The sequence below is a fragment of the Thamnophis sirtalis genome, unplaced genomic scaffold, assembly GCF_051295495.1.
Source record: "Thamnophis sirtalis isolate CommonGarterSnake01/CBP01778 unplaced genomic scaffold, rThaSir2_p1.2 scaffold_5, whole genome shotgun sequence".
Lineage (NCBI taxonomy): Eukaryota > Metazoa > Chordata > Lepidosauria > Squamata > Natricidae > Thamnophis > Thamnophis sirtalis.
Window position 1 is genome coordinate 22,247,554 of NW_028261385.1, and position 16,435 is coordinate 22,263,988.

Consider the following 16,435-nt stretch of genomic DNA (forward strand, 5'->3'; position numbering starts at 1 on the left):
AAAAATTTCAAGGATCCACCGATAGCACATTTTTATGGTAAGATAAACGTTCCCTTCAAATGTATGTGTTAGTCATTCCCAACTCTAGGGGGTGATGCTCATCTCTGTTTCAAAGCCACAGAACCAGTGCTGTCAGAAGACGTATCTGTGGTCATGTGGCTGGCATGACTAAATGCCAAAGGTGCATGGAATGCTATTACATGCCCACCAAAGGTGGCTCCTATTTTTCTACTTGCATTTTTACATGCTTTTGAACTGCTAGGTTGGCAGAAGCTGGGACAAATAACAGGAGCTCACTCTGTTACACGGAGCTAGGGATTCGAAAATGCCGACCTTTCTGATCAACAAGCTCAGCGTCTTAGCCACTGAGCGCCTGCATCCCTTATTTTTATGGTATTTTAGTTAAAAATCCAAGGGCTAGTTTATATGTGAATAGGCTTATTCGTACTAGTAATATATTTGATCAAAACCTGTGCATTTCATCTAGGCAGTTAGTGGGCTTCAAAAAGCATAATTAGAGGTTTTAAAAATGAGCGAAACATTTATTGCCATTCCACAGCTATTGGTTAGAAGCCACAATGACATGACATACATTAGTATTTTTAAGCCCCAGCAATTTTAATATGTATTGACTCCAGCTGCTGGGGAATCCTGGTGGTTGAAGTCCACACGTTTTAAAATCGCTGAAGTTGAGAAACACTGTACGTGAAATCATTATGAAAATATGCAAGCTACATCATGTCTGTCTCTTCTGTTATGAAGTCTTGGTCCATGTACCATCATTGCCCCTTGCATGATGGATGCCCATAAATCCTTAAATTACTCTTGCCACCAATTCATTTTTTTCAAGAGCTGAAGAGACTTGCATTCATTCTCAATCTCAAGTGAAGAAACTGTGAACCCTGAAGTTGGTTGAACTGTGGCCATTTTTCTTTCCCAGTTTTAATAGAGTTATTTCCCCCCTTGCTTCAGAGATGACACAGCCTGGAGTGAAGAGGCTGGGGGTGAGGGGGGGTGAGATTAGCTGGGGTGTTGTGGCCTAAATAAAATTTAGGGAATCAAGGACGTTCGTGCAGGTGTTAGCAGGGTGGAGACTGAGGTCATCTTGCAACTGGACTGTATGGCTGAGATTCTGGGGGAAAGTGATGAAGTTTTACTTTTAATTGGGGAGGGGGAAACCAGCAGCAAGTTAGAGAGCTGATTTTCCACCAGGAAGTTGCCGATTTGATATGTCTTAATAAAATGTTCTTTGAGAAATTTTGCCTGCCTCGGAGTTCTTATTGAATGGGGTATATTCCAGTGGTGGGATTCAAATAATTTAACAACCAGTTCTATGCCCTAATGACCAACTGGGTAGGTGGGGCTTGGTGGTCATGTGACTGTGTGGGCGTGGCCAACTCAAGGTCACTCAGGTCGATGGGCGCTTCGCCTTAACTGTTACAATGTAATAAGGGTTAACCGGAGAGGCAGTTTCTGTAAGCAGGGCAATAAAGATTAGGCTAGAAACAACACCAGAATGTTTCCTTCTGGCCTTCCTTTACAGGGATCAGCCCTGTAAAGTGGGAAAAAAACAAAAGGAAATTTCTTCCAACAACTGGTTCTCCAAACTGCTTAGAAAGTTAACAACCGTTTCTCCCGAATAGGTGCAAACTGGCTGAATCCCACCACTGGATATATTATTTGGACTAACAGAAACACAACATCCTTTCACTCAGAAAGTGAAAGATTTTCCTTTATCTAGCCCTTTCCCAACCTCACCCCATCCATCAGCATTCTGACGATATTATTTGTATGGTAAAATGAAACACATTACCTCTGAATCCCTTGGGAAATCCAAAGCTTTGGAGTGTTCTGGGTTTGGAATGTCCGGATAGAAGACTTCTTTAATCCTTTTGAAATAAGGGAAGCAATGTTATTTTAGGAATTGCCACCAAACCTCCTGAAACATTTATTTGCAATATCAAAATGAGTCACGTTTCGCCCCTCCTGTTTGTTCCTCCCAGAAGCAATCACTCATTAAAAATTCACGTAGGGCTTGGAGGAACTCAAGGTTTCCAAAGATGGGTCTTGATCACTGGACATTTATAGAGATTTTTGAAGGATCCTCGGTGCTTCTTAAGCTTGCTTCATTATCCAAACTAGATAATTTCATCAATGCAGCACTGATGATGTTACCTAGTGTGTATAATTAATCTGCAAGAAAACAACTACTCTTAGAAAACCTCAAAGACCTCTCATTTCAACCCTGAGCTACAAAACTCTTGATAGAGAGTTTTGTTTCTTCATATTCTTAAACCTTAAATTCAAAAACACTTTGAATGAACTTCAGGAGTTGCTCCCCTTCCCCAAAAAATATTTAGGTAAAGGTAAAAGTTTTCCTTGCACATATGTGATAATTGTTCCTGACTCTAGGGGACAGTGCTCAGTTTCAAAGCCAAAGAGTCAGCGCTGTGTGAAGATGTCTCCATGGTCATGTGGCTGGCATGACTAAACACCACCAGAGGTGGTCCCTATTTTTCTACTTGCATTTTTACATGCTTTTGAACTGCTAGGTTGGCAGAAGCTGGGACAAGTAACAGGAGCTCACTCCGTTATGAAGCATTAGGGATTCGAACTGCCAACCTCCCAACCTTTCTGATCGACAAGCTGAGCATCTTAAGTCATTGAGCAACCACGTGGTTGGAGAGAGGTTTATTTTAGCATTAACAACCAGCCATCCTGAGTCTGGCTATATCAACATCAGAGGTGGGTTGCTCCCAGTTCAGCCTGGTTCAGCCGAACCAGTAGTGGGGGTGGCGGGAGGCTCTGCCCACCCGGCTGGATGCTTCTGCATATGCATGTGAGCGCGAGCAGGAGTGAACTGGTAATAAACCAGTTAGAAACCCAACACTGATCAACATCCTCAAGAAAGTTGTCCCCCAAATTTCAGTGGTATCTCCCAAAATCTTGCCCAGTGAAATGCAATTCTTGGAGCAAAAGAGATTTAGTGTGTGCCTGGAGACTGCTATGTTTTATCAATAAATCTTCACCTATACAGAAGATAAAGTTTATATCCCATCTAATAGCTTAATACAAGAATATATGCCAGAATCTGTTTCTCTTAGTAGAAGAAAAAAGAAATTAAGATGGCTGGATGCCAAAGTTACCATTCCCTCTTCCGGTAGCAAAGGATTCCAGTTACAACTGCCAACACAAGAACCACAGACACCGGGATAATTATGGCAATGATCAATCCCAAAGCTGAAAAGTAGAAGAGAGAAAAGCTAGTAAGACAACAATATTTCAGTTAGTCAACAACTTCCATCAACCCTTTGGGGCAATTCCTAGAAAGTCTTTCAACATTAAGTCAAATTCCCAGAAAATAACCAATGTTGCTTTTAACAGTTTAAGAGGAATGGAAGTAATTGATTGGAAATGGCAAGATTCCCTCCTGCTGTTTATGCACAGAGAAAGAGCTAAAATACTCTATTGATAATTGGTACTCTGCTAGCTTTTGAAGGACAATTCTATAATTTAAATTACCTAATTAAATATGTCAAGACAACAATAGCAACAACAAAACATCTGTAGGAGTATCAGAAGCACCTGGAAAAATTTCCTTCCTGAGACATTTATCATTTAAATTTTATATTCATTTACATTTTATATAATTTAAATTTTATACTTGTATTTTATATGAGCTGCGGTGGCGCAGTGGTTAAAGAGCAGTACCACTGACTGCCGGCTGACTGCAATTTGGCAGTTTGAGTCTCACCATGCTCAAGGTTGACTCAGCCTTCCATCCTTCTGAGGTTGGTAAAATGAAGACCCAGATATACTGACTGCAAACTGCTTAGAGAGGGCTGTAAAGGACTATGAAGCAATATATAAGTCTAAATGCTATTGCTATTGCTATATTCCTAACCCCCTAAATGGTAGCATCCTAGACACTAAGCAAAAAGATTACTGACAAAGTTCTGATACAATTTCAAAAATATACAAGGCAGCTTTATGAACATCTTGCAACTATATTGGAAACAGTATTCTTAATTTTTCTGTTAATTTACACCTCACAGTCTGACCTCAGTTTGATTCATTGAATTGAACTTTTTCTTATTTTTGCTACCTATTTATAAGGATGTCTTTAACAACCATTCTCCTCTTAAATACATAAAAAGTGCCCATTATTCTGGATTCAAGTTTGCCTGTAATCTTACTTCACTTCACTTCCCCTACAACCCTCAAGATATTTTCATATTAAGGTAAAGGTTTCCCCCTTTCAGCTGTTTCTGACTCTAAGGGGTGATGTTCCTCTCCATTCCCTTGCCGAGGGAGCCAGAGGTATCCAAAAAGACTTTCATGGTCATGTGGGCCAGCATGGATATACACTGAGGTGCACGGGGCGCTGTTATCTTCCCACTGAAGCGGTACCTATTTATCTACTTTCATTTGCAAGCTTTTGAACTGCTAGCTTGGCAGTAGTTGGGGCAGGAACAGGAGCTCACCCTGTCAAGTATTGCTTGGGTCTCGAACTGCCAACCTTCCAACCTACAGGTCTAGCTTCTTAATCACTAGGCCAGTGGTTCCCAAACTTGGCAACTTTAAGACTTGTGGACTTCAACTCCCAGAATTCTCCAGCCAGTTCTGTTCTGCTGGCTGGAGAATTCTGGGAGTTGAAGTCCACAAGTCTTAAAGTTGCCAAGTTTGGGAACCACTGCACTAGGCCACTGCATCATCTTCATTTTTATGCTACTGAGCCACATTCCATGTTTCCCCTTTCCCCCATTTCATTTATTTATTGATTTAGACCCTGACTTTAATTGTGGTGCTCACACTTTTGCATCTAATCCTCACAGCCACCATTCTGAGATTGAGGGGTTGAAAGGAAATAACTAGACCCAGGTCTTCTAGTGAATTTCCACAGCTGAAGCTAAATTTGAACCTGGGCCTTCCCAACCTTAGTTCAATCCCCTGAACCACTACACCACATAAGCTCCTCCAGCTGAGTAATTTCCTCCACTTGCAGCAATTAATGGGGTAGCCAGCCAGCATCCCACCTCAATTGTCAATTTTTTAACAGCAAAAAAAGAGGCTAAAAAAGAAAATGGCTACTATGTGAGTGCATAACAAATCCCTTATCCCTACCCTGAGGAGAGCTAGAAAGCAATAGGTCCATAATGGTGAACCTGTGGCACGCAGGGCCATTTCTGAGGGCACGCGAGGCATTGCCCTGTCAGCCGATTTTCGGCCTTGATTAGTTGAACAACTACCTTGATCAGGGTAGTTTCTGACCTCAGGGGGCTGGGGTGGGCATGGCCAGCCTGATGTCACTCATGTCAGGGACACCTGTGGTGGCCTAATTGCTCTGCCAGTGAAAATGTGCTACCGAGCTCTGTTTTGGGCTGTGACAGCCTCCTGCAAGCTTCTGCCAGTGAAAATGGAGCTCAGTGGGGCCACGGGAGAGCTCCATTTTCTCTGGCAGAGGCACTGTAAGCCAGTCCTTCACTATTTCCAGGGTGGCCCCATGGGCTAGATCCAAGCACCCTGTGGGCCAGATTCGGCCCCCGTACCTTGAGTTTGACACCCCTGATATTAATGGTATGATTCCCTTGACAAATGTTGAAACCCAGTGTAATGCTTACTAAGGGCTACACACCATTTGTTCTTACAACACATGACAACGCCGAAGTACAGAAGAAACATCCAATTGTCTCATTACTTACAATTTTCCTTTGTAACCACATTCAAGGTACTAACAGGTCCAGATCCTGCAGCTGTATAGGCTTCAAAAGTCAAGTGGTAACTGGTTTTTCCTTGAAGGCCTGATACTGTCAACACATCTTGGTTTAGATCAGTGACGTTGATTTCTGTGTGGCATTATTGCAAGAGAAAAGGGGGGAGAAGGAGAAGAATTAGAAATGAAATGTCACAAAACAACAAAAAGCATGTTTGTAAAAAAAGCCCCGCATTCTTTTTTTTTGGTGTGTGTGGGGGGGGAGAGAAATAGGAAATTAACGATGGCCATATCACACAAGGATAATTTATACAAAATGTTTTATAGATGGCATCTTCTTCCGGCAAGATTGGCCAAAATGTATAGTAATTTATCCCCAAAACGCTGGAAATGCAATCAAGTACCAGGCACATACTACCACATGTGGTGGACATGTAAAAAAGCAAAAGAATTTTGGCAACGGATTCAGATGTGATTAGAAAAAATGGTTGGAAAAAAATTAGAATTTAAACCAGAATTATTTTTATTAGGAATTATAACAGAGGACCACAGGGTCAACATACGTAATACTATACATTATAACAGCAGCGAGAGTGGTATACACCCAACAATGGAAAAGTGAAAATGTACCTTTAGAAAGAGAGATAATAAAGAAAGTATTGGATTGCGCAGAAATGGTTTAATTGACATTAGAATTAAAGAATAAAGGAGAGATATAATACCAAGATATATGGAATAGATTGTAACAATGGTTGGAACTGAGAGGTGGGAGTTGGAACAGGAAATAAACAGGATTTGTAGACCCGAAATGTGTTGCAATATGTGTAAATATAAATGAGTATATTGGGCAGAATAATTGTAAAAAATTAGTAATGTATGATGAGTATATATGATATGATAGTGTTTTATATGATAGTGTGTATGGCGGAGATAACGCCAGGATGGTCGCACTGTGTCCGATATTGTAATATGAAATGAATGAAAATGTTTTTTTTAAAAGGTCCGTGTTGTAAACTGCCCAAATTTTCATTTAGGCACCCATAAAAGTTTTATAAACAAATTCATAATTTGGAGTCCTCTGTGCTCTCTGAGCTTGGTTGTTTTTTTGTAGAAGTTTCATTACACAACTAGAGAACAACCCAGAGCTGAATGGAGCCCATGGAACGGCTAGTATGATTGTGTGTTGTTGTTGAGGTGGAGATTTATTACTTTATTATTATTATTTTATTTCTTTTATATTGTGTTTTTATTTCCTGTCAGCTGCCTTGAGTCACCATGAACGAATAGGCAGCAATATAAATTTTTCAAACAAATGAATAAATACCATCACATCATAATTATCAATCACCATAATCATGCACTGATTATTAGCTAGTGGGCTAATGAACTGTCTGCAAGAAAATCACCAAGCTCAGAGTATAGCAGTGGTTCCCAAACTTGGCAACTTTAAGACTTGTGGACTTCAACTCCCAGAATTCTCCAACCAGAAGAGCTAGCTGGAGAATTCTGGGAGTTGAAGTCCACAAGTCTTAAAGTTGCCAAGTTTGGGAACCACTGGAGTATAGCAAGGACGCCATAATTCAATCCTGAACTACAAATAATCTTCTCCATAAATACATACATGATACCTGTAAAAAGATAGTAAAAATTGGAGCCTAATTATGGGTCACACAGAATATAAATTCATCTGAATTCAACTGAATTCAGACTGGTTTTCAAATTCTGGGATTCAAGGGTAGGCTCCAGTTTTTTTTACTGTGGTTCGCTCAGGGATGCGCTACGTGTGCATGTGCAGAAGTAAAAAAAGAAAACAAGATGGCGCCACCATAGGCGCCGCCAATGTAACCGGTTCAGGTGCCTGCATGACCGAGTTATTACCTACTTGGCTGAACTGGGAGAAACCCACTTCTGCTGGGACATCGGAAAGAGGATTACTGAATGGCCTCCTTTCCATTTTAACTGCAGATCAAGCTGCATCCACATAGTTTATGCACACATAATACAAAAACGATCTTTAAGGAATCAAACAGTGTTTGCTTGCCTTTTCATAAAGACATTGGTAGCATGACAGGGAATGCAAAGAAAGGGCAACGAAATGAAAGCTGAACAGATTAAATGATCTGATTTGGGAATTAGTAGAAATAAGGGCTGTTGTCAAGACTCACCCTTTCACTTATATTCCGCTCTGTTCGCAACTTGACAAAGAATAGGGGTGGGGGGGGGAATGGAATGCAAGAATAGAGGGAATGGCATCCAAGCATCATTGGTTCCTGTGAGATGTTGTTCCCTCCTCAAGGGCACTCTGAACAGATGTCTCAGCATTACCAGTTGGTTCCCATAACAAAATCAACAGAAGTGATTGGGGGATGTAATGGACTATGGGTGGCCAAGGGGAAAAAACTGTGTTTGCTTTTGTATATGAAGCCCAGAGCTGGTTTTGCTTCTTCTGTGCCAATGTGGTTTATTCAGTAAAGTTTATACTCTTGGTAAAATAATGTCCCAGGAGTTTCTTTTCCTGGATTCTCCAACTGGAGAGTTAACAGATATGCAATATAATGTCTCAGGAGAAAACTCATATTCAATAATATATTTGATAAAAGAGAATATTTCTTCAACCAATACTGATGGGGTAAATCACTGGAATATAAACTGAGAGCAAACCCCACTACTCACTGAAGATGTTATGTAGTTTGGATAATGAAATTTCTTCAAAAAAATCACCAAGCTCAGAGAGCATCAAGGATCCCACCAATCATATATTCTAATATCTTCAGCCTTGGTTTTCAACCCTTTCTTCCTCATCGGTTAGCATTCCACAACTAATCATGATGTTCAATTTTCAATAGACTGTTATAAAATCCTATAAGACTAGAATGATTTCTAACATTTCTGCAGTTTCCTACAAGCCCGATATTTCCATTCAAACGTGGACTGGCAATCAGTCCATAATAAAATAAATAAATAAATGCATTATCATCAGAATGTAAAATTCTCCTGGTTAATTTTAGGACAAAAATATCCAGAAAATAATGAAAGGATGGGGAAAGGTCCCTTAGCATTATTAATTTAACTTGTGAAGATCTTCTGCTTCACAAGTTTAATTAATAATGCTAAAGGGGCCTTTATTGCTTAATTGAGTTGTGACAAATGCAGAAACTGTGTTACTTGGAAGAAACTAAATCCCTAATATCCAGCCATTGCAACAAATTGCAATGGCTGGATATTAGGAGAACCGAGGTGGCACAGTGGTTAGGGTGCAGTACTGAAGGCCACTACAGCTGACTGTTATCTGCAGTTCAGCGGTTCTAATCTCACCGGCTCAAGGTTAACTCAGCCTTCCATCCTTCCGAGGTAGGTGAAATGAGGACCCAGACTGTGGGGGCGATATGCTGATTCTGTAAACCGCTTAGAGAGGGCTGAAAGCCCTATGAAGTGGTATATTAATCTAACTGCTAATGCTATTGCTAAATTGTGGCACAATTGCAATTGTGCATGCGTGCCAACCACGTGCTTCAAGCAATGCACACCACAGGCGCTACTGCGCAGCGCTGATAAGGAGGATTAAAAAGCCTTTTCTTAATCTGCAAAATAAGTAGAACAGCAGGAGAGGAACAGCTGTGCTGCGTGATTTAGATTCGTTAGGAAGCAGGATTTCCTGCTTTCCAGCGAATATAAATCACGGGGCAAAGCTGATTGTTGCACAGCTGATTGTTGGAACTACTAGTTTGTCCGAACCGGTAGTTAAAAAAAATAAACTACTGGTTTGGGTGAACCAGTAGTTCTGACAATCAGCTGTGCCACAATCAACTGTGCCACACAATTTCTAATTGCACGGCACAACTGATTGCCACGGAGCAACCTGTTCAGGCAAACTGGTAGCGTTTTACCTCTGGCTTCATGGCATCAAGAGGACTGAATCCTGTCCTTGCCTAAGCGTATCACATGACATGGAAAGGAGACCAATTGGTGGTTGTTTCTCCCATCAGCTGGGGACAATTGAAAGTAAGTAAAGGAAACAAAATTGGAGACATTTATCTATCACTTTCCTTAGCCCGCCCCCACACACACAGACATTACAATTGCAAGGAAAGCACCATGGGACACTTATGTCCTTAAGTAGAATTTGGCTGTCCCATAGAGCTATAGCTGACCATTGCTATGTGGCAGGCAGCATTATATGGGAAGTGAAAAGTCTTTCAAATCAGGCATTAGAAAGACTTTCCTTGGGAAAATAAAATAGAAATAAATTTCACAAAGAAAGAATATGAAGATGTTTTTAAATTATGGAGGGGGATTTTTTTTTATAATTCAGAAACAGAGATCTACCAATATTTTGATCACCGTTAAAATGTTTTATTCTGGTTTTAGATTAGTTTTACTTAGTATTAGTTTGTTTTCTTCCATCCATATGTACTTTCACACCTCAAATGTTTCATAACAGAATAACAGAGTTGGAAGGGATCTTGGAGGTCTTCTAGCCCAACCCACTGCTCAAGCAGGAAGGGCTATACCATTTCAGACAAATGGTTGTCCAATCTCTTCTTAAAAACTCACTGTGTTGGATCACCCACACCTTCTGGAGGCAAGTTGTTCCACTGATTAATTGTTCTAATTATCAGGAAATTTCTCCTTAGTTCTGCTTCTCTCCTTGATTAGTTCCCATTCATTGCTTCTTGTCCTGCTTTAAGGTGCTTTGGAGAATAGGTTGACCCCCCTCTTCTTTGTGACAATCCCTTAGATATTGGAACATTGCTATTATGTCATCTCTAGCCCTTTTCATTAAGTTAGACTGATCCAATTGCAGCATACCCAATTCTTGACATCGCTGGTAGGTATCTTTAGATGTTGATTGTAGTTCTACAACACCTAAATCCTGCAACTGTTCTTCATGTTTTAGCCTTCAGTCCCCTAATCATCTTGGTCGATCTTCTTTGCATTATTGCAACCAGAAATGGGTGCAATATTCCACGTGTGGCCTTACCAAGGCATTATGAGGTGGTATTAACATTTGACCTGATCCTGATTCCATCCCTCTATTGATGCAGCCTAGGACTGCATTGGCTCTTTTGGAAGCTGAAACTCATATTCAAGAGATCTTCACTAGGACTCCAAGATCCCTCTCCCTTATGATAACCAACTCCCTTATGATAACCATTGACAGGGCCTTTCAACTCATTTAATTGTCCTCTGCTTGGCTGAAGACAGGAGTTTTCTTCAACATTTTCATTTGAAAAGCACAATGATTTGCAACATTGCCCAAACCATATTTTTCCCATTCTCCATTCCTAGATAAGTTGACCATAAATTTGACACCATTGCATTTCATAAATTTTCTCCAGGCCTTCCAGGTCCAACCAATTCCTCATTCCAAAGCTTAACTTCAACCCACAACAATCTCATAAAATTTGCTGATAGTTTTCAGGTTGTGAAACATTGCCGTTGTTCAATCTTCTAGCAATGGCTCAAGGAAAATCTTGTCACCGAATCTGAATAATGGCCATTCCATGTTTGTTTCCAAACTTTGGCTCAGATCTCAAATTCCTTATTGCAGACTGTGTAAAAAACAACTTTTTCCCTTCAGTGTATTTGATTCATGAAACACCACCATTTGTATCACTATGGAAGTTAACACCAATAATTAATTCCTATGTACCAGTACTCTCACATGCTCTTTCTGATAAGTAAAGGTAAGATTCCCCTTGTGTATATGTGCCAGTCGTTTCCAACTCTAGGGGGTGGTGCTCATCTCCATTTCAAAGCCGAAGAACCAGCGCTGTCCGAAGATGTCTCTGTGGTCATGTGGCCGGCATGACTAAATGCCAAAGGCCTACCAAATGCTTTTACCTTCCCACCAAAAGTGGTCCCTATTTTTCTACTTAAAGTTTCACATGCTTTCGAACTGCTAGGTTAGTAGAAGCTGGGACAAGTAACGGGAGCTCACTCCATTACGCAGTGCTAGGGATATGAACCTCTGAACTGCCAACCTTTCTGATCGATAAGTTCAGTGTCTTAGCCACTGAGCCACTGCATCTCCTGTCTTCTGTACCAATCATTAAAACAACAACAAAGATACAAAAATGTGTTGTTTCAGGATGTTTTTATTTTATTTTATTTTTTAGTTTTAGACAAACAAGACATAAAACATAAAACTATTTTCCATTACATACAGTGTGTCGATCGGTTACAAGGTTCCTGTGCATCCTTTCCATAGTCATCACTTGCAATTTATATAAATCACATAATATCAAATCAAATATGTTTATACATTATCATACCACCTCATTTTTTTGATTATCACTATTATTCCTTCATTTTAAACGAGATATACTAAATATTGGGTTCATTTATATTATAACAATTCATTACATCATCTTCAACCTATACAAAAATAATATATATTTATGTTATATTCAGTATCATTCTATTATTCTTGTATTGATAACATTCTCTAGTATCTTTCATTTCCATGTTTCTTTATCTAACCATTGATAAAATAAATCCCATGTCTTATAAAATTGTTTATCTTCTTGTTCTCTAATTTCAAATGTCAATTTACTTATTTCAGCACATTCCATTATTTTATGAATAACTTCCTCCTGGCATTTCATCATCCTAAAACCAGCCAGTCATATTACATCTTTATATTATATTCTATATAAAATTGTTTATCTTTGGTTACAAAACTTTTGAACATCCTCTCCATAGTCCTCACTTACAATTTATATAAAATTTCATATTATCAATCTAGTATGTATGTATGTATGTATGTATGTATGTATGTATGTATGTATCTATCTATCTATCTATACACACACACATACATTATTATCATTGTTAATCATTTATTTGACTATAACTATTATTACTTCATTTTATGCGTAAAATTCTAAATTTAACTAAATTTAAATTAGCTTTTATTATAGCATTTCATTACATCATCCTATATTCTTCCAATGGTAGTGCAATCTTATATCTTTTGCCATTTGTAGTATTTGTGTTCTAATTGCTTTCTTGATAGATCTTATATGGACTTCTCTTGGCAACTTGTTTTTCATTTCATATCTTATAAAGACTTGAAACCCTCCATCTGTTTCTTCCATCATCTTCTCTTTGGTTATCACCGATGCCTGTGCCAAAATTTCTCTCATTACTTCTGCCAAATTTTCTCCCTTTTCTTCTTCTATGTTTTGGAGTCTGTCAATCTCCTATTTCAATATTCTACTCCTGTCTTTTCCAACCACGCTCAATTTGCTGTCAATATCACCAATTTTCTTGTCTCTTTGTTCATCTTTTTCTTCAATTTTTTGAACTCTATCCTGAAATTTCATCATTTGGTAAATATTCTCAATTTTTTCATCTATTTTTTCTGTTCTTTGTTCAATATTTTCCATTCTCTTTTCAATGCTCTCTGTTCTTACTTTTATTTTTTGAATTTCTTGCATAATCATTTGTAATGTTACTTCTTTTTCTTTTTCATGTTGCGCCATTCCTCCAAATACTAAACACTGCTATTATATCATCCAAAGCTTTTTTATTAAATTCCAAACAAGTTCACTGTATTCTTTCAAGGCAAGGCTTTCTTTCCACTCCAATCCAGCTACTGATAGTACCCCAGAGGAGCACCTGTATAAACAGTCTGTGCTCTTCCCGCTGTCATTTTCAATAAACAAGCTCAGAAACCTTGAAATGTAGATCAAATGTTCAAAGAAAACAAGAAAAACAATGTTTCCAAGCCTCCAAGCCTCTAAGTGGCAGTGTTACTTCTTTTCCTCTGCTTTTACTCTCCTCTTTATTTTCCAAACTTAAGGAGAAAAGTTCTTAGATAAAAAAATTCAATAGAGCATTGAAAAGAGAAAAAGAGAGAAAGTCTTAATCAATAAGTATTAAAAAAAAGAAAAATAGAAGAAGAAAATAAAAACTGGTCCAGTTTAAAAAGTAAAAGGCATTTGTAAAAGTTCCATCCATTAAAAAAAAGTTAACACACTAAGTTTGACTCAGGCTTAATCTCGCCACTTAACCTCTTCTATCTTCGATTTTAACTTTACTTTTCATCTTTTGGGGTGTTCTTTTCTCTAATAATAAAATTTATCTCACCAATTTGACACACTTTCTCTCCCGCTTTTCTTCCGTTCTGGAGCTGTCCCAACTTTCAGCAGCTTCAATGGCTGCTTCTCTGTGGCCAGAAAAAAGAGCTTCTCTTGGATCTACCAGGGACTTTGTGATGTCCCTGGGATCAGCAGGATGTGCCCTTCTCTATCACCATCTCTACGGAATGGTTTAGGTCCAAAGGGACCATCCAGCGGCAGAGATATCGACAGCGATCTTGGAGCTCCAAGATAGCACATCGTATCATCGTGACATCAACTCTGCCCTCTGTTGTTTAAGGATATTTAATGGTGAATGCAGAAAATGAAGTCATTTTGTGGCATTTTAACAGACATGAATTCCTATGCCTTTAACAGAATTATGCATAAAACTGGATATTCGTGGTGTCTTGCTTGCAGCCTAGCTGTTACAGGAACTTTGGGGAAGACTGCAGTATGGCCATATGGAAGTAATTTCCTGAAATTAGCATTTTTGACCACTGAAGCTTGATGAAAATTGCTTGTGTTTTTTTTTTAAACTGAAGTTAGTATCTTCTCCCCAGAACTCAAACTGGTAAGGCTGGGACATTTTTTTCCAGATGAACATTTATGTTCTTTCTTGCCAATATTGTATCACAACCTTTAACTGCTGCTAGATCTTTGCACCATTCAGGAAAATGCACAGGATTCTATACGTTGATTTTAGAGCTCTAAAAGTCGCATAACAAACAGTCTGATTCTATTACAGTAGCAACTGTTTTGTTTCCTCAGGTTGACCAGAGAGTATGGAATGGCTGGCCACAACATTTCATGATTTTGCTGCTGGACACATTTTGAAAACCGTGAATCACTTTTCCTCATCCATAGCTTTGATCACATCCTTCAAATCCAGCTTGTTGAGAATACAGATGATTTCCACAAAGATCTTACTGCTGATGGAATTCAGGGTTTCTCTGACTTTGGGGATCAGTAGCCCAAAATAAAAGTCAGCCAATGGAAGTTTTCCCCGTCATCCAATTTCCTGGAAATCATATACTGTAGAGTGGCATGCTATGCTATGCCAATATCTTCACAAATGAAATGTTCTCCTTGGTGAATCAGGCACTGAAATATGGACTATTCTATTCTTCATAATGATTGAATGATTAAAATTTGGATGCTTGGCAATTGGTTCATATTTATGACGGCTGCAGTGGCCCAGGGTCATTTGATCACCTTTTTATGACCTTCTGACAAGCAAAGAGAAGGGGTTAAGGCCAGATTTATTCAACAACTGTGATACTAACTTAACAACTGCAGTGATTCACTTAACAACTGTGGCAAGAAAGGTCGTAAAATGGCAAAACATTCACTTAACAACCATCTTGCTTAGTATCGGAAATGTGGGGTTTAATTGTGGTCATAAGTCAAGGACTACCTATATTTAGATACCCACGATTATTTCTGTATGTTTATGAGTGGAAGAGAAAATAAATCATCACCTCTTACACTCCACCTATTCCTATACATGTGTATACATTTGCCATTATTGGGGGGGGGGGGCAGAGGCAGTTAGAAGCAGAAGTGGGTTTCTGCCAGTTTGCCCCAGATCAGGCAAACCAGAAGTAGCGGCAGCGGGAGGCTCCGCCCACCTGCCCGGACGCTTCTGTGCATGTACAGAAGCATCGCACGCTCACACGAGTGTGCACACTCGCACGAGCGAACTAGTAGTAAAATAAATTGAAACCCACCACTGGTTAGAAGGCCATCTGCCTAAGGGAGGATCAGCTAAACAAAAGAATATTAAAACTCTAAAAAGCCTGGCAGCAAATTTTGGAGGCCTTGCCAAGCCTTGGAAAGAATAATGCCAGCAATTCTGCATGCCTGCCTCTCCCACCACACCAGTATATTGCCACAATGAGGGAACTGGGGAACTGAAGGGGTGAACTGGGTGATCACAAAGGAAACGAGAAGCAGGATGAGGCAAACCTCCCTCCAAGAGCAGCATAAATGCAAAGCAACAAAAGGTCATTTGTAGGCCTGTAATAGGATTTCCCCATTCATTGGAACAATGGTACCAAGGCAGAGAGATGTCAGAATTTCAACCCTTCCATAGAGGGGCTATATGCGTAAATATACGTATATATAGTGCTTTGATCTGGAAAGCTTTGCAGTATAAAATTGGAGCAGAAGGCTTTGTTTAGTAGAGTTCATATTTCATTTCTTAGGTTGTTCCTTAAAGAATTCATTACTGTATACTTTGAGGCTAAGTCTCTTGGACAGCTGGACTCTATAAAATCCACCAGACTTATGCCCTGTGAAGGTCAGGATGCTGACCTTGTCTCTTTCCCAAAAGCTCTCCCTGACTTGTCTTTTGTATACAGAACATGGAGTCCCTTTCTGCTTTCTATTGCACAGAGAATGGGGTTGTGAAGAGGGCTCTTCTAAGACAAGAACAAAAAAAAAGAGAAACAGAAAACTCTGTGTGGGTTCCTCTATGCTGGGGATGTCAAAACTCAATTTCATTGAGGACCGCATCAGGGTTGTGTTTGACTTCGGGGGGCGGGGGAGGTGGCCAGGGTAGGCATGGCCAGCTAGACATCACTTGTGTCGGGGGGCTCCTATGGTGGCCTAAGCGCTCTGCCAGAGAAAACAGGCT

At 39.5% G+C, this 16,435-nt stretch overlaps 1 protein-coding gene across 3 annotated transcripts in view; it reads right to left on the reverse strand.

The window, feature by feature from the left end:
- Positions 1–16,435, reverse strand: part of LIFR (LIF receptor subunit alpha) — a 125,410-nt gene that overhangs the window by 7,551 nt on the left and 101,424 nt on the right. For all 3 annotated transcript variants that reach the window (XM_087715435.1, XM_087715433.1, XM_087715434.1), the window contains exons 17-19: positions 5,703–5,846; positions 3,147–3,240; positions 1,814–1,889 (exon numbers count right to left, since the gene is read on the reverse strand). In XM_087715435.1, the coding sequence (XP_087571561.1) occupies positions 1,814–1,889; positions 3,147–3,240; positions 5,703–5,846 (314 nt within the window). The remainder of the gene's footprint in view (positions 1–1,813; positions 1,890–3,146; positions 3,241–5,702; positions 5,847–16,435) is intronic.